At 55.2% G+C, this 17,390-nt stretch overlaps 5 protein-coding genes across 5 annotated transcripts; 3 read left to right on the forward strand and 2 right to left on the reverse strand.

The window, feature by feature from the left end:
• Nucleotides 1-2,438: 2,438 nt before the first annotated feature.
• Nucleotides 2,439-2,831, forward strand: CMQ_7365 (uncharacterized protein; the record flags this gene model as incomplete). Its single annotated transcript, XM_014314370.1, has 1 exon — nucleotides 2,439-2,831. The coding sequence occupies one exon, from the start codon at nucleotides 2,439-2,441 to the stop codon at nucleotides 2,829-2,831; it is 393 nt and encodes a 130-aa protein (XP_014169845.1).
• A 3,879-nt stretch (nucleotides 2,832-6,710) lies between these two features.
• On the forward strand, nucleotides 6,711-9,058 carry CMQ_7458 (sexual development transcription factor; the record flags this gene model as incomplete). The annotated part of the gene is made up of 4 exons (XM_014314463.1): nucleotides 6,711-6,780; nucleotides 6,860-6,932; nucleotides 6,998-8,512; nucleotides 8,755-9,058. 4 exons carry the CDS (start codon nucleotides 6,711-6,713, stop codon nucleotides 9,056-9,058), a joined length of 1,962 nt encoding a protein of 653 aa, XP_014169938.1.
• Nucleotides 9,059-9,804: 746 nt separating this feature from the next.
• Nucleotides 9,805-10,946, reverse strand: CMQ_7618 (uncharacterized protein; the record flags this gene model as incomplete). The annotated part of the gene is made up of 3 exons (XM_014314623.1): nucleotides 9,805-10,476; nucleotides 10,543-10,803; nucleotides 10,854-10,946. 3 exons carry the CDS (start codon nucleotides 10,944-10,946, stop codon nucleotides 9,805-9,807), a joined length of 1,026 nt encoding a protein of 341 aa, XP_014170098.1.
• A 192-nt stretch (nucleotides 10,947-11,138) lies between these two features.
• On the forward strand, nucleotides 11,139-11,990 carry CMQ_7154 (5-profar isomerase; the record flags this gene model as incomplete). The annotated part of the gene is made up of 1 exon (XM_014314159.1): nucleotides 11,139-11,990. One exon carries the CDS (start codon nucleotides 11,139-11,141, stop codon nucleotides 11,988-11,990), a length of 852 nt encoding a protein of 283 aa, XP_014169634.1.
• Nucleotides 11,991-12,354: 364 nt separating this feature from the next.
• On the reverse strand, nucleotides 12,355-17,014 carry CMQ_7170 (GTP-binding protein; the record flags this gene model as incomplete). Its single annotated transcript, XM_014314175.1, has 6 exons — nucleotides 12,355-12,825; nucleotides 12,893-13,623; nucleotides 13,683-14,034; nucleotides 14,188-16,719; nucleotides 16,784-16,924; nucleotides 16,997-17,014. 6 exons carry the CDS (start codon nucleotides 17,012-17,014, stop codon nucleotides 12,355-12,357), a joined length of 4,245 nt encoding a protein of 1,414 aa, XP_014169650.1.
• Nucleotides 17,015-17,390: the final 376 nt, after the last annotated feature.

Here is a 17,390-nt window from a genome sequence, read left to right on the forward strand (position 1 = left end):
ATGGCCTGTTGCCCTTTGAGGAAAGATACGCGCTTCCTCTTTCGCCGTTTCGTATTGGGCATTGGCCACCATTGGCCTCTCGTTTTACCTTCCTATTATTTCTCTTTTTTTTTCTCATTCACTCATCTGAAACAAAGTGCCCGCTGCTGGCTCTCTCGTGCGTAGGCCCGGCACTTCTGTGATGAACTAAACTAGGATGAGCAAATGCGAAGACGCCTTCGTCCTATAAAGCATAATGCCGTACCGGCTGTTATGATGGCGGCCATTTCCGCTGCAAGCACTTACCTTACAAAGTATGCCCCCGCCGACAGGAACAGCTGATCTGTTGTTTGCGCATATATCGTAGCAAATGAGACTTTCGACCCGCTGCCAAATAGCCCCAATCAAATCGGATCCCCCGGGAAAGAACGCACTGGAATATGCGCTACAGCAAAGTCCTGGCAGGGCGCCCAGCCGATATACTCCGTAAGCTAGGAGCTCTGTCATGCTCACGTATCTTACGAGTACGAATAAGTATGAAAGTCGGGACTCCGGATACCACCGTCCCCGGTCCGACTACATTCTGGAAGGAGATACGGACTACGGAGTATAGCCCGAGAGGCGGACCCATGTCGAGAAGTGTACCGTGGTTGCTGTGTCTTTCATCCCCTGCTGTCCTATTTCCGCCCTAAGAAGCACTTGCACGAACGTGTTTCATGTCCACTACATAGCACGGCGCTTTGCCCATAACAGAAAAAGAGGGGCATCGAGAGAGGGCTTGAGCACATCTCAGCTGAGGGCCGGGCTCTCATATGTTGCGAGATGTCTACTACGGACATACTCCGTACTTCGTAGTATGAAAACGGCCGTGTCGAAGAGCGGCCTGCATGTATCTCAACTGAAGATGCCCGTGCCGTTGTTAAGTGTACAGCACTATGCCAGAAGAAACATAGTATCGTAATAGTGGCCCACACATGTGCTGTTGACATCACTAGAGGGCCCGCAGCACACTAAATCCAGGCACACCAATACGAGCACGTGTAAGCTCCGGGCGGGGCCACAGTGTAAAATGTCCTGGCCGCGGAATTTAGTACAGTAGTATATCGTACACGGGTAGAATGGGGAAAGCAGAACCGGAGCAATAACAGTACGAGAAATCGCATCTTGCACGAGACCGTCGTAGTCGTAGTTGTTCGTATGCATGGGTCACCCAAGAGCACAGATCACCGTCACTGCCTTTCCATAAACAGCAAGAGCGCCGAAAGGGGCTTGTCTGGACTAGACCGAGGTCTCAAACATAGAAGTTGAGCTTTGGGATCTGAACTACATAGGACCATCTGTTTTGTTTCAGAGCACAGGATTTGAATACCAAGTCCAGAAATCCATGCTACTCAGACCCGATGTAACTCGAAGAAGGGCGCTTACTATCGAAGAATTTTCTGACCGAAAAAGGATGTCCGAGCAATATGTAGGAGATAGATATACTTAGAAAAAAAGTGGGATGCTATGATCACGTAAGGTAGCTTTGGCCGTGGAAAAGAAAGGTAAATTGGTTGGGCCGTTTGCAACCACTTTTGAAAGATATCAGCTTGCCATTTTCGCCTACGACTGTGACGCTGAGCTACTTTCCAAGCTTTCTCCTTTTTTTTTTTTTTTTTTTTCGAACTTCCTCGTACAGCAGGCCCGAGCTGCACCTCTAGGCGCCCTTGGGTGATTGCTTCTACCGGCTGCATACGGACATTATGCTTACCCATGTAAAAAATAAAACAAAAAATGGCAAACCAGAACGGCTACTAAACACAGATGGCCGAATCTATGGCCAGATTGGCCCTGTAAACAACAGAGCTAGGCTATAGCCTGTATAACTTTACAACCAGAGCCGCTTGTTATTCTGTTTGCGCCATACTCTGTAAGAAACTGTGCCATGGGTATTGATGAGCAGCTAGGTATGCTCCTCCGGCCAACCACAGCCACACGAATGCACGAGTCAAGACGTGGCCGTCATAACGGGCCACCAGAGAGAACCATGAGTTTAAAATAGCTACGGAGTACGGAGTACATACATGGTTATCTTGCCATGTGCGGAGCGCTCCGTAATACTCGTACTATGTATGCCAGACGGCTCCCGAATTTGATGTAGCCAATTGGCGAGCCGAAAGCCCGGTGTTTTGCCGCTGTTCGTATCGCCCGCGAGATTGGCTCATGCCCGAAAAAGAAGTCGACCGGAAGTGGGCATCTGAGACGGACAACTAGATACGGCGAGCTCTTTGGGCTAGCCATTGGCCTGCGGGCAACGCGAAGTTAAGATACTATGTACGCGCCAAATGGGGACGCCCATTCTTGCTTAGCAGCTTGGTCGGCAACCGGTCTCAAGAAGTCGACGTGGAGACGAAAGCAGAGGGGAGAGACCAAAGGGCCGCAGTGAAACCAATGCAGTCCTCGGTTTTGGGAAGCACAAGATGGCGGGGATGACGACTCGGTCGGTTGGAGAACCCGCCACAGCGCCCAGGCGTTACGCCGTCCCGCCGTGGCACATACACAGCGGGGCAGGAAGAAGCGGCCCCGTTGTAAAACGTAAAATCTGGTCTGCGAGGACGCCGCGCTTAGAAGTCTTTCTCGCAGGTGCAGGTGCAGGGCCGTCCACCTGGGTCGGCACGGTTAGGCAAGATGAGCAAGGGGATTTGCAGGTGACAGCGGCGACAGCTCAGCAGAAACACCGGGACGATGCCACTGGTGCGCCGTGGTGGGATATCCCCAATCCCGTTCCTGCATATCCGAATACAGCCGGCGGGCATGGAAGGCAACCCAACGCGGTCGCTACGGGTGCCTCGAGGATCCGTCCAGCCACCTGATTTTTTATCGCCCAGTGCTTTTTTTAAAACCCGTCTGCTGTCCGTCGTATCGCATCCTGGCCCAATCCCGCGCTCCCAAGTTTCAGAGTCTTGAGAGGCGGGAGGGCAGTGAGGATCAAACGCGCCGCTTGCCCCGTTTGGGCCTGGAAGAAAACGAGTGGCCCGTCCGGTGCTCGGGCATATTATTCCACGCGTACGTCCCAGCGGTTGTTTTGTTTGGTCGGGAGCTCGAATAATCAGGGATGTGTGCATCTTGATTCTACGACGTATGTAGTCGTCGAAGCCGTCTTGGCGGGACCACTGGTTAGAGGGGCAGTTCGAGCAAAGTCGCAGCGTAATTCTCGACAGCGCATGCCGAAAGCATCGGCAGTCCTACACGTATGAGTTGAGAATGGACAAACGGGTGCCTTCCAATTGGCATGATTGAGCAGACGAAATTCCATCACCACAGCGAATAGAGGCTCTCAGAGCTAGACCCAGACCGGCGCATAAACACTTGAGTGGGACGGCCAGACCAGGGCATCCACGCTATTGGCCGGCAGGAGAAAAAGATTGCAAAGACCCTGCACCAATCCTTCGAGGTGCCCCTCCCTAAAAGGCAGCATCATGCATGTACTTGACTTCGCCACGATTTTACCGCTCTGCGAATGGCTGTCTGGATCGTCCGAGTCGTCCGGGTGGTCTCTATGTACCACGTATGTACACAGTCCAATCCGGGCGCAAGAAGCACAAAGCAAACAATCTGGGTGCAGCGCGGTCCCTGGATTCGCCAGGTACGGCGGCCCTGCATTGGTGTACCCCATGCGCTGCTAGTGCAATTGACGCACCTCCGATTTTATGAGTCAGCTGCTTCCGGCTTCTGGCGAGAACGTCTACGGAGTAGTTAAAAACAGAGAGAGAAAAGCTTTGCGCTAGGTACCTCCAACATGCGTTTTCCAGGCGCTAGGCCATCACCAGCCAACACCGCCGAGGACCCCGGGCCAGCCCCTAGTGCTATTTATTTCTGAAACGTGCCTGGTGCAATGCTTCACATTGACAGGGCTTTGGGTGGCGGCCCGGAGGGAGAGAGCAGCCGTATGGAATCTTTGTCATGAAAACCCTACGGCTTTCCGCAGTTGTGCAGTGTGCACTACAGTGTAGCGCACGACACGAAGCCCCGTAGACTGTATGAGTTGTGCTTGCGACAGGAGTGCGCCCGGCTTGGGCGCTGAAGCCGTAGGCGAGATGTACCTGGTACAGCTGCTGTGCCTGTGTGCTGTTGGATGGATGCCAGGAACAGAAAAACAGCAACAGGACGGGAGGCATGAAAAGGAGGCCAAGGAGAGCGCATTCCACCTTAAATCAACATTGCACTCCTATTGACGACTTTCAGCGAGTAGGAAAGGGGCCGCCAGTGCATACTCGTACATAGTAGCAAGTACTCCGTACACAGCACAGGTGGTGCTCGCTCGGATAGCTCATCTCTCTTGCGCTGCACCGGTCAGGAGTCCGGAGATTATAGCGGAGTGGCCCTCCTGTCCCTCATCTCTCAGAATGCAACCGACTTTTGTCTAAGACAGCCAGAAGGCGCCAAGTGGAGTAGGCGAGATTTGGGGTGGCTTTCTGGCTTTGCACTTGATTACCGGCCTGTACCTGCTTTCCGACCCTTACATACTCCGTACTATGTGGTAAGATACAACGGCAGCGAGCGACGATCCCCTATGGCTCCTCGTATACGAGTCAAGCTCGCCGTCGCGGAGGCTTGCGCAGGCTGGCCTTGGTCTGCTGCCCTTGCATTTGTGACGAGAGCGCTCTCGTCGCGGCAGATATCGAGCCTGCCACTTGTGCGAGTGCGAGTGCGAGTACTTGGCAGACTTGTTAACCCTCCGAGGGGCAAGCAACAGATACATTTCTTCGCTGCTGCACGGTACTTTCCTCGGCGGAAGAAGCATACTGATAGCGAATATGCACCCTACGGAGCAAAACTACCGTGGCCAAATTCCATACAGAGCGAACTATAAGCCTCTATACGTTCCGTGCGGCATACAACTACAAATACCCTCACAATTGGCTCGCTGCTTATCGGGCCTCGACGCGCACGGCAAGGCATTCTTGCCCATCTTCATCGATCAGACACGCTGTCTCATCTGGGTCGTCCTTTGCATTATTTATGCTTGTCGCCAAATTGGCCATTTGCCCACTCGTCCCTTTGCCATCTGCAGGTACGAGTACTCCGTCCATTGTATCTTACTCTGCTTCTCGACGCGCTCCCGGCTTAATGCCCGTAGCTGCCTGTTGAAATTACCGGAATATTTATTATTGCCTGTCTGCTGCCAGACTATTTCCTTCCTCACTAGCAGTCTGATAATAGTTTGTAAGATAAATCACAAAAATAACACGAGTACTTGTGTTTTCGTACCCCGAACCAGCTTTGCCGCTCCCGCTATGCCAACTCCTCAACCCTGCTACCCTGGTCGCTAACCCCACTCACACCACTACCTGTACATCAGCACAACCTCTGCGCATCGTACACCCTGGTCTTCTCTCTGGGGCTTCCCTTTTTGCCAGTCGTACTTTCCCACCCCGGCCATTCACCGTGCCCACCCAGTCGAACTTCTGCGCTCTTTCCTCTCGGTCCTCTTCCCATGCTCGCCCTGCTCCTTCCTCTCTCGCGCCCCCCCAGCCTCAGAAAATCATAAACCCGCCGTTTTCCCACTCCCAGACAAGAAGATTGTTCCTTTGAGCCCGAGACCCTTTCCTTTTCCCCCCTTCCACTCTTTTCCTCTTTCCCCTCTCCATCGCGTGTGTGCGAAGGAGCGTCCTCCCCATTCAGTTCATTCTATCTTCTCTTCACGGGTTTGCGACAGACCCCTTCTATTCGATTCATTCTTCTCTTCTTTTCGTTGTCGTGCCCATCAACGCATACGCCCTTTCGAGCAGGCACATCCACCAGCACCATCCTTCACGACAGGACTGGGTCCAGAAACCGTTGAAAAAAAAACGTCGCAATATTGACTCCAGCGTCGTGCCAACACAACCACGCTCCCCTCCGGCCTGTTTGATAAGCAACATTCCCCTGGAATTGTTGCCTCTTGCACGTTGAGCCCGTTCTCTTTCTCCTTTGGCCTCCTGGAATTGGCCTCTTTGTTTCGCCAAACCTGCACAAGTCCGCTGGACCCGCCACTTGTCCCTCGTGCATCGCATCGCCACTTTGCTACGACGCAGCTTTGCATCCCCTCCACATCGATATCCTGACGTTCCCCTTTTGGGACGCCCGCCGTACCATCGCGTCTTACGCTCCGGCTACTCCATACGTCTATCGCTTTTTACGCTGGCGAGTTGCACCTCGACGGTCCACCCAGCTATTACTCTCATCGCCATTCGCTTGAAGCCCTGTTTCTGTACAGAAACTCACCAGGCTATTCCGTATCTTTCGGGCTGGACTCGACTGTTTGACCACTGCACAGCAACGGAAGCCGCTCAATCCTGTACCGGTCCTTGAGCCCTTACATAACTACACGTTTTACACGTACACACACACACACAGGGGCAGCGCCTCTCGGTCACACTTGGACTTTCCATCTATTCGTCGAATTCAGTACATCCCCTGCGATCCACCACATTGTCGCTTCTGCTCGCAGACCGCGTTACCCACACACACCGGTCGACTTGTACATTTCTATTCCTTTACACTTTGTTTGCCAGGTCTTCACGATTTCCGACACAACTGGCTTGTCCTACTTTCCGGGTCTACAACATTGTTACTTTTACTTCCACCACATTACGAGTGACAAGACGCGACGAATACTTTCACTCTGTCTTTGCAAGTCCACCTAGTGGCTGACATTAATGATGTATTCCCAACATGCAGGCATGGCGCCTCAAAAACCAGAAACGTTTATGTTGAGCACAGAGGCTCAACAAGCCTTACCGCATGATGCTCAAGTAGCTCTGCAGCAGGTGGACAACTGTAAGACCTGCTATTCTTTTGTCGATCTAGCTCCTATCTGACCACTGTGTAGTGAAATATTTCCTTATCTCTGCCCCAGTCGACTGGCAGACTGACCAGTACATTCGCCGGTTTCTGCTTCCAACCGGTGAATACGTTTCTTGCGTGCTCTGGTGCGTTGATTATCCGAGACCCCTGCAACAGCAAGACAAAATATCTAACTCGGAATGCTTTATAGGAACAATCTCTTCCACATTTCTGGCACAGATATTGTGCGATGCCTGTCGTTCCGTTTCCAGGCATTTGGCCGGCCCGTCAAGAATTCGAAGAAGTTTGAGGAGGGCATTTTCTCAGATCTCCGAAACTTGAAGTCTGGAACCGATGCCTCGCTTGAGGAGCCGAAGAGTGCCTTCCTCGACTTTCTTTACAAGAACAACTGCATCCGGACACAGAAGAAGCAGAAAGTGTTCTATTGGTATAGCGTTCCGCATGATCGCTTGTTTCTTGATGCGCTGGAGCGGGATTTGAAGCGCGAAAAGATGGGCCAGGAGGCCACCACAGTGGCCGTCAGCGAACCGGCGCTTTCCTTCCAATACGATTCGTCGCAGTCGCTGTATGACCAGCTTACAAAGGCCCAGCAAGCAAACTCATCGTCCTTCAGTGCCCAGCAGGTGTCATTTCCGCAGTCACAAACAGCTTCTCCGGTCATGCGTGCAATGGAGGCTATGCCTCCGCCGCAGATGATCCCGCAGTCAATGGCTCCGTTTTCCGACGGCATGGACGGCATGGTTCCATACACAACTGCGATGCAGATGGCGCCGACAATGGCCCAGCACGTGGTGAAGCGGGAACCCGACTTCGCTCGTGTCCAGTACAACCAGAACGGCGTTCCCGTGTCCGCCGCACACCAGCGCCACGCGTCCATGCCTGCGTACGGTCTTGAGTACTCTCCAGCTCCGTCATTTGTGTCTTCGCAATATGATGACTACGGCAACCGGGGGATTTCGTTTGAGCCGCTGACGCCGCCGCAGCTGGCAACTGGAATGACGACTGAGCCTGCGTACATTGCCAATGAAGAGACTGGCCTGTACACTGCTATTCCCGACCACATGAGCACGGCGATGAACGGCCTTAACGGCATGATCCAGCTGCCTCCCTCGAACCTGTCCGGCTCGCAGTTCTCTCGCGGCTATGGCTCGAACAGCATGTACGCCAATGTGATCGAGGGCTCGCCTACCTACAAGCAGCGCAGACGCCGTTCGTCCATCCCGCCTGGCATGTCGGCTATTGCGGCGGCAGCGGCGACATCCGCTGCGCACCGGCCGTCTGACCTTCGGCGTTCCGTGTCCGTGTCTGTTGGTCCGGTTCTGGAAGCCGACGAGTCGCTGGACAACTCGCCGCCAGGCTTGACGTACAGCAGCTCGGGCGTGTCCCTGACTGGCCAGCAGCACAAGGAGCTGCTTGATCTTTCGCGTCACGGCACTCCGCTGTCGACAGTAGAGGGCAGCCCGGTGATGAACACCATGGGTCTTCAGCAGCAGGACTACTCTCAGCTGGCACACGACGATCTGTCAATGTCGCACAGCTCTGTCACTGGTGCAGAAGAGCGGCGGCCAGTGCATGCGAGCCCGAACGTTGTTCGGAGAGCGCGGTCGGCTACAGTTATGGAGCTAGGGCCGTATCCGCAGAAGTCGCACTCTTGCCCGATCCCGACATGCGGACGTCTGTTCAAGCGTCTCGAGCACCTGAAGCGGTAAGAAAAGACAGCAGCAAGCCAACCCGTTGCGAAGCTTTTATCTGACCTATTTCCAGACATGTGCGAACACATACCCAAGAGAGACCTTACATCTGCCCTTACTGCAGCAAGGCGTTCTCTAGGTCGGACAACCTGGCACAGTACGATCCCCTTTCCGATGTCTTGCACTGTCTCCCTCATCTGTTGGAACAGTGTGTTGCAACGTGTTTTGTGTGCAGATAACTAACTGTATTGATTAGGCACAAGCGGACTCACGATCGTGAGGGTGGGGAGAACAGCTTCCCACTGTCCGGTGAAGACGACGAAGAATATTCGGGAGAGGACCGGCTCGGCTCGGTCGAGGAGGCGTCCCCAACGTCGGAGGGTGGCTACGTGGCTAGCTCACTCAACTCGGTCGTCAACAATAGCATGGCGCCGATGTCCAACGGTGCCTCGGCGGCATCGAGCATAACGCAGACGAGCACATTCAACAGCCTGCAGACGCTGAGCATGCCGATGACCATCAGCCAACCCCAGTCGATCAACGCTGGGGCCTTGATGTAAAAGTCCAGTGCAGCCGAGTATGGAGTACAAACTCGAGAATTCTTCTATTTCCTTTTTCAGCCTTTCTTTGGTTATTGTTTCATGCATTATGTTTTTCAGTTCTTTTCCCTTTATTATTTCTTCATTTTTTTTTTCAGCCACGATCTTCTTGCCCTGACGGGGATAAGCTCTCGTCAGATTTGTCTCGCGTGGTTTCGCGAGCTTTTGATTTTTCGTTTCTTATTTTGATTTTGATTTTTTCTTTGATTTCGTTATTCTTTCATGCATCTGCCAATTCGATTTTACTGTATTGACAGCGGCGTCTCATCATCCTCTTTGAGGTTGGCTATGTTTCCGACAAGAACCTCGTATAAACGGGGCGATGGGTGAATGTCCACGGCCGAAGGATTTGGTTAGTGGATACCCTTGGAGAACAGGTGTGTTGGATCATGTGCAAAAGTGGAAGTCCATGGACTAGCAAGGCTGTGCATTTTTGTATATAGTAGTTTAACTTTTCTTTTCTCTTTCTGGATGGTGGACGACGGAAAGATACCAGGCTTGGATGATTTTCTTTTGTGGTTTCCTCTTGGCGGAGAGAGTTTCTTCCATACAATAGGAAATAAAATACATGTGATTGAAACCAGCAAAAGTCTATGTGCTTGTATGTGTAAAGGGCAGAACGCCACGGCATAGAAGCCGGCCATGCGGAGACAGGTGGTGATCATGTTGTGGTGAGATAGCGAAGATGCAAGTCACGTGATATGAGGTCATCTCCGCTTTTTGTGTTTTTTGTGGCCAATGGAAGAGGAGCCTGAGCGGTGGCCCTCGATAGCGCGGACGTCGCTCTCACGGAGGCGGAGCTCCGAGCCATGAAGACGGCCGACGGAGGGTGCGTCGACAGCGCGTTGGCGGCGGCGACGGATGGAGGAGGAGGCAGCAGAAATAGTAGCGGGTCGTTCGAGGACGATGCCGCTCTCGCGGGCCTCACGGCGGCGTTTGGACTCGCGGGCGGCGGCGGCGCCGGAGATGCCTTTGCGGATGGCCATGGGCATGGAGGTCTGGGTGTAGATGCTGTGAGCGGAGTTAGGGGGAGCAGCCAAGGCGGCCGAGGCGGCGGGGGAAGATGCGAAGCCGCTGACGCCACGGCGAGCGACGGCCTGGATGCGGAGGTCGGTGGCATGCTGGCGCAGACGGCCGGCAGCAAAGGGCCGGGCGCTCTTGAGAGAGGCTGGATCGGCACCTGTGGTGGAGGGAGCCCGCACGGCCGACAGCAGATGCGACTCGGCGATGAGCCGCTGCAGCGCCAGATCGTTGGCCAGCAGGTCGGGGGCGTCCTTGAAGGTATTGGCGCCGTCGGCGCCGTCGGCAGCAGCCGTGTCAGCGGCCGTGGTCGTGCTGGCGGATCGTCGGCGGTCGTCGAGGGCCGGCGGGCGGGAAGACTGTCGTGTCGTCAGTAGCAGTTCGATCGGCTGCGCTGTACAGCAACCAACAGAAAAGCAACCCACCAGATAGGCTCTGCGCTCCTGCTTTGTCATGCCCGAGACGTTGCCGGCCAGATCGGCAGCCGAGGCACCACTGCTGTAGTCAATCACCTGGACGGAAGGCGTGACTGGTTCGGCGCCATCGCTCTCGCTGTCGCTGTTGCTGACCCTCTCGCTTTCGCCGTCTTCGTCCTCGTCCGAGAGCCCCGACCAGTCCGAGCGCTCGTCATCGGACACGGTCGTCTCGCGCGTCGTCTTGGCCTTGGTCGCCTTCTTGGCTGCCGTCTGTCCTGGCAGGCGGGCTTGAAATGCGCTTCAAAGTGGCGCCGGAAGACGTCTTGGATGGTGTCGCCGTCGTGGTCGTTGTCGCTGGCGGCCTTTGTCGCCGATGCAGACGCCGGCTTGCGCTTTCCCAACACGGTGGCCATGGTCTGGTCGGGCTTGCAGTGCGTGGCAGAGAGAAGGAACGGACGGGCTGCCGTTGCTGCTTGCTGACAGAAGCTCAACTTCCAAGGCGGTCAATCTACTTTTTTTTCTGCCGGGCTTTTTCAACTTCTTTTCCGCCATCGTACTCCGTACTTGATCTCCCGCCCGTCCTCCTTACCACGCACACTTCCACCATGACCCGCTTTCGTCCCTGCATCGACCTGCATGCCGGCCAGGTCAAGCAGATTGTCGGCGGCACGCTCGACTCGGCCACGGCGGCGCTGCAGACCAACTTTGTGGCGTCGCAGCCGCCCGGCCACTTTGCGGCACTGTACCGGACGCACGGACTGCGTGGCGCTCACGTGATCATGCTGGGTAGCGGGCCGGCCAACGTAACAGCCGGACGCGAAGCCGTGGCCGCCTGGCCGGGTGGCCTGCAGATCGGCGGCGGCATCCGCGACAGCAACGCTGCCGAGTGGATCGCTGCTGGCGCCGACAAGGTCATCGTCACGTCGTATCTCTTCGAGGAGGTGTCTGCGAGCACTGCCGCCACCGCTACGCATCACTTCAGTCAGGCCCGTCTCGACTCCGTTCTCGCGGCTCTCGGCGGCGATTCCCAGCGGCTCGTCATCGATCTCAGCTGTCGTCGTCTCTCATCCTCCTCTTGGGCTGTCGCTATCAACAAGTGGCAGACCCTCACGGACATGCTTCTCTCCGCCGAAACTCTCGCTCGCCTCGCTCCTTACTGCTGTGAATTCCTCATCCATGCTGCTGACGTCGAGGGGCTCCAGCGTGGCATTGACCAGGACCTCGTCGCCTCTCTTGCCGCCTGGTCTGTCGACCTCGATCGTCCCATCACCTATGCTGGCGGTGCTCGTCACCTCAGCGATCTCGAGCTTGTCGATCGCCTCAGCAACGGCCGCATTCATCTCACCATTGGCAGTGCTCTCGACTGCTTCGGTGGTTCTGGCGTCAAACTCGACGACTGCATCGCTTGGAACAACTCTCACCCAGAACTGCCACCATCACACGACATCACGTTGTAGCGCTAGTGCAGTCCATTTCTCGATGCAACTAAAACGAATACAATCCAAAGATAATCAGTCACTTGAACCGCCCCGGACGTCTCTCAGATCGTGAGCTCCAGGCCCCCGTCATTCGCGACATTAGACTCAGTCGTCCCGAGGCATCCCGTGACTTTCCTCCTCAACGTAGAACTGAAGGACAAACACGCCAAAAAAACAACAGTCAGGCCATGACAGAAGTAAAACAAATCCACACAATAAAACTGATAATGCCTTTTTCGCCACTCCCACCCCCCTCCCCCCCCCCCCCGCTCCCCTCGTGTACTCCGGCTGTCCCCATGTCGCTCACTCGTGCACTTGCACCGCCGTCCATCCACATCCACACTCAGACGTACATACTTTTTGTCCGCGATGTCACCCGCCGTCCCTCCGCCCGCCGACGCAGCGTCTCTTCGCGCTTGAACACTAGCTCGCACCACTTGCTTCGCCCACGCGAGCTCATCTCGTCGTCACTGCCATTGCTGCTTATGCTGTCGCGCGATGTCACGTCTGCGAGTACCTTCATCCAGCCAGCCTTGTCCTCGGCCGTGTCTGCGTAGAAGTCGATCACTTCACCGTTGTTGAACCGGATCCGGAATCCCTCTTCCACAAACATATACCCCTCCTCCTCTTCCGCAAACGCTGACCGCCGACGCTTACCGTTCTTGCCCGTCGTCTCCTTCTCCGTCAGCGCCCGCCGATCGTCAATCAGCCGCTTGGCATTCGCCAGGTTGATCGTCGCCCGCGGCTGTCGAGTCGCCTCGTGGTAGGCTGTCAGCTTCGTTCCCACCAGTTTGAAGTAACGACGACGCCAGTACTAGACCCAAGAACAGTCGTTAGCAACCACTTCCACACTTTCAGCCTCCTTCCAGTCGTCCACTTACCGGACAATCGCCGCCCTGCTGGCTCAGATGGCCCTCCCAGTTGCGCGACAGCCGCTCTTCTGCCGCCTTCAGCTCCCGGATGCACGAGTTCATGCTCTTCGGCATGTCGTCGTTGGTCACTCCCCGAGGCCGCGGCACAAACAGAAGCTGCAGCTCCAGCTTGCCAATCTTGTATGGCGCCTTCCGAACAACCGCCACGTTGCCCCGCTTGCTCTTCACGCTGCACGCAAAGTTCGCCTCTTCCGTTGCCCACTCGTTGAAGCACGCCACCTCCACGATCCCCGGACGGCCGTAGCACCGCGACTCGTGCTCCTTCAGACACACATATGCCCGCGCAAAGCTTCCGTCCTCCGCCACAATCGGCGATAGCAGGTCGTATGACGTCGGATGGGCGCTCTTGAGCCGTGCCTGTGCCTCGCGCTGCTCGCGCTCCATTCGCTCCTCTTCCTCTCGCATCCGGAGCTCCATCTCTTTCCGCTTCTTCGGCGACGCAAACACCCGGCTGAATGTGGAAGCCTTCGGCCGCACAGCCTTAGGAGCTGGCTGGATTGTCTTCTTCACCACCAGCGGCTTCTCCAGCTTGACATTGAGCGTGAGCTGGAATTCCAGCTCATTGGGAACGAGAAGCTCAAACTCCTGCCCAATTGGCGCGTTTCTCGCGAGCTCCAGCCACGCAGTCGTCACACAATGCACGCCGTTGTCCAGTGTCAAACTGAACCACGTTCTCTCCGCTGTAACTTGTCAGTAAACTGTCACCTTGTTCGATCGCACCGCCGTAGAGACCACGTACTTCGCGGGATCGGAAGATCCAGATCTTTGACCCCCATCACCTTGACAAACAGACGGCCGCGCTCTGCGCCTTCGTCATTCGGCAAGTCCGTCAGGATGTCCTCCTCTCCCAGAGCATTCGGAGCAACAGCATTGCTCGCCTGCCCAGGGAGTGGCGGCACAGGACCAGGCATGACCGACCGCTTTCGGATGCTCTTCCTCTTCGCCTGACCGTTCCATGGCTCTACCGTCCACGACTGCGGCCGAATAGCCTTCACCGGCGAGTTGCCGGCTGAGCGTGTACCACGATAGTCATCACCATCCTTGTCGCTGGCAGCAACGAGCTTCGTGTTCTGCCGCATAAGGTATCCGCGCTGTTTCCGTGGTGTTACGTTAGTATCAAGACCTTCATACAAACCCCGGTTTTCCTGTCGAGTGCCCTTGTCGTCACTAGACGCCTGGCTTGACGCTTGTCCTAGTTCGACTCGGGTAGAAGTTGAAGACGGATAAGAAAAATGGTAAGCCACCTTTTGTGCCTCAATCACGCGGTCAAAGTCCTTGTCAAGGCTCAGATCCAAACCAAGATCCAGCGTCAGACTGCTCTTCTTAAAGCTGGGATGTCGCTCCAAAAAGTGGCCCTGCTCCAGCTCGCCCTCCTCATCCTCTGAGGCACCCATGTCACGAGAAAGCCGGTTGCGGTGGCGATCTGGGATTGTGGGCACTATCGGTATTTCGCGGCTGACCTGCCGCCGAGCCTCGCGCATAGCTTCAATATCAGATGGCGTTGCCGAAGGTCGTGTCTTCAGCCTCGAGCCGGACGCTTTGATCGTTGCAACTCGCTCCGGAACGGACGGCGACTCCAGACTATGCTCATCTTCGTGGTCTTCCACCTCTGGACTCTGTTCGTGATCTTGCTCGCGTTCATACTCATGCTCGTGCTCTTCATCGTTCTCTTGCTCTTGCTCTTGTTCATCTTCGTAGATATCTTCTTCGTCATCATCTTCATAGTGGTCCACCGGATGGTGGATCACCGACTCTGGCGTCCCCGGCTCATCATACTCATCGTCATCTCCCCAACCAGTCCCATCATACTCAGGCTTAGACAAGGGATGCTCCTGGGTAGGCGTGTATGCACGCTGTGTCGAAGCTCGAGCACTTTCGATCCCTGGCACCGCCGCCTCTGCTGTGACAGTTGGGGTGTCTGAATCCACCATGGCTTGCAAGGACACACGAGTCTCTTTGGTGGCAGTTGATAAATCATGAGCATGAAGAATGTCATCTTCTTTCACGACATGCGAGCTGCCGCTTTCCTGGATCGGTGTGGCAGCGCGCGGAGTGCCGATGATATCGCCATCTGTCTCATTATCATGATCATGCTCATGATCAAGCTCATCGCCAACAGCATCGCTCTCCGAAATCATACTCCGGTCCTCCTCGTCTTCGCCATCGCTAGTATAAGTGTCTGATGTGTCGTATATATCAGCATCGAGGTCATCCCCGTCCTCGTCACTGATAAAACTGTCATCATCATGCTCCGTGCTTGGGATTGGAACATCCGGATCGAGCTGGAGTGTACGCTCGGGACTGGAGCTGGGCGGGGACGAAAAGTTGTAGTCTCCGTCGCGGGCCGGAGCGAGACTGCCATTTGCACGTCTAAGAATTGATTCCCGAGATATTCTTGGCGGTAGCTGGTATTCCTCGAGACCCGAAAGTTCTCCAATGGTGTCATCCGCTTCGTCGTCATGCTCTTCCAACTCTTCTTCTTGCTCGGCGGCGTCCGTTTCGTGGCTCTGGCTACTTGTGCGGTCCCTGCCACCAGCACGTCTCATGCGACGCTCTCTCTGCTGCTCGGCAGCGGATCTGCCATCGTCGGATAGCATCATCAGCTTCAAGCGCTCCTCAAGCGTCATCTTGCCACTGCCAATGTTGTCGAGATCGGCTTTGGTAACGCCAGGCGAGGGAGGGGAGGGCAAGCCGCGCAGACTACCTCCAAGCACGCGCTCCGGCGTGGCTGAGAGACGGGGGGAGGAAGCAGAGTTGCTGCGTGCATACGGCAAGCCAGGCAATGGGGGAAGTGGCCTGTGCTCGCCACTGGAACCAGAAGACACTTTTGCTTCATGCTGGCTGATAGCCGCAGAAGGTTGTGAGTCTGGCAATGGACTGCCGTCAAACATCTTCTGGCGGACAGCAGGACTATCGTGTCTCCAATCATCTGGACCGACAACTGGAGTTTTCTCTGTATCTTCCAATGACGCATCAAAGCTGTCATCCTGGCCACCACCATCGCCTCCCGAGTAGTGATAGTCGTCGTAGTCGTCGTCCTCTTCGTCAGATTCGTAACTTCCTTCGCGAGAGTTGCTGCCGACCGATGACAGATCGGGAGTAGCCATCTCATACTCGTTCACCTGCGGTGGCGCTGCATCGAAGGTGACACTCTTGGCGTGGCGGTGAAGGGATGTGCCATGGGGAAGATCGTGCTCGCCCACAGAGCTGTCGAAGTTGAGGTCGGATTCATCGTAGTTGCTCTTGTAACGGCTAGAAAGAGACGACTTGATAGGAGATGCTTGATCCTTGCTTGGCGAAACGGGACCAGTGCGAGCCGCAACGTGCTGGGGCTCGGAAGTGTGCTCGACCGGTGATTCTGATGGGATTGTCGCAGCTGAAGTAGTCGTCTTCGTTAGAGTGTAGAAGGGAATCTCAGTCTTGCTCCCATTGCGCTGGTGAAGCTTAGAATCGACGGGACTCCGTAGGCCTATGATACCGAGGCCACCAAACGAATTTCCCTGAATTTTAGACAGGGGTCGTTCAATTCTGGGGAGCTTGGTAGGATCGTATTCGTTCTTCTGCTCCTGAGCGAGGATACTGCTGTTCTTGACGCGAGATGCCTTTTGCAGGCGCTCAATAGAAGAACGGCGTGTCGGCGAAGGCGATCCCGAACGGCCGCCGAATGTGTTTTCTGTGTTGTAACCGCCACGGTTCTGCCAGAACAGGCGTGGTGATGTGGCGCTGTCCAGCGGCGAGGATTGAAATGGCGAGGACTCGGTGGACAAACCCAGTTTCTAAATCAGCCAACCTGGTTAGGGAGGTGCGGATGCACGGATAAGGGGGACGGCGAAAGCTTACCTTTGTCGTCTGATTCCAGCTAGGCGAGTTACGCCGCTTCTCTGACGGAGAAATCTCCGAAAGAGGCCGCGGAATAGGAGCGAGCTTCTTGGTCGGCGAAGGTATCATTCCGTTGTTCTTAGAGATGCGCAGCGGGTGCACCTGGTCCAAGGCGTGTCAGGTCGTTGCTGATCGATGCAACGGGGCGGAGTAAGGTTTGGAAGAAAAACTTACTGGCTCGGAAGAAGCCATCTCAGTGGCAGAAAAGACAGCACAGTTTGCGCTGGTGCCGCTCCTGCATGTATTGACTCTGGAATGAGGGACGCACCAATCAAGTGGCGGTCTGGTCGTCTCACCCGGAATGGCTTTAGGAATGTAAAGAGGAGACAGAAGCAACAGAAAAAAGAGGAGCAATAACGTTGCAAAAAAGGAGGTCGTAGCGTGTTTGCCGTTGGTGCCTGTTTTCCGCAAGTGCTCCAACATCAAAACGCAAATGGTGGCTTTACTATTGCCCGGACACTGTCCGCAGCTCGACGTGCAATAATGATTTGCGATGAATGATAGCTCACGTAGAAAAAGAAGAATGTAGATGTCAAAGGGGTTTAAAAGATTGCAACGAGGGACGAAC

Source organism: Grosmannia clavigera (genome assembly GCF_000143105.1).
Source record: "Grosmannia clavigera kw1407 unplaced genomic scaffold GCSC_173, whole genome shotgun sequence".
In the NCBI taxonomy this organism is placed as follows: domain Eukaryota; kingdom Fungi; phylum Ascomycota; class Sordariomycetes; order Ophiostomatales; family Ophiostomataceae; genus Leptographium; species Leptographium clavigerum.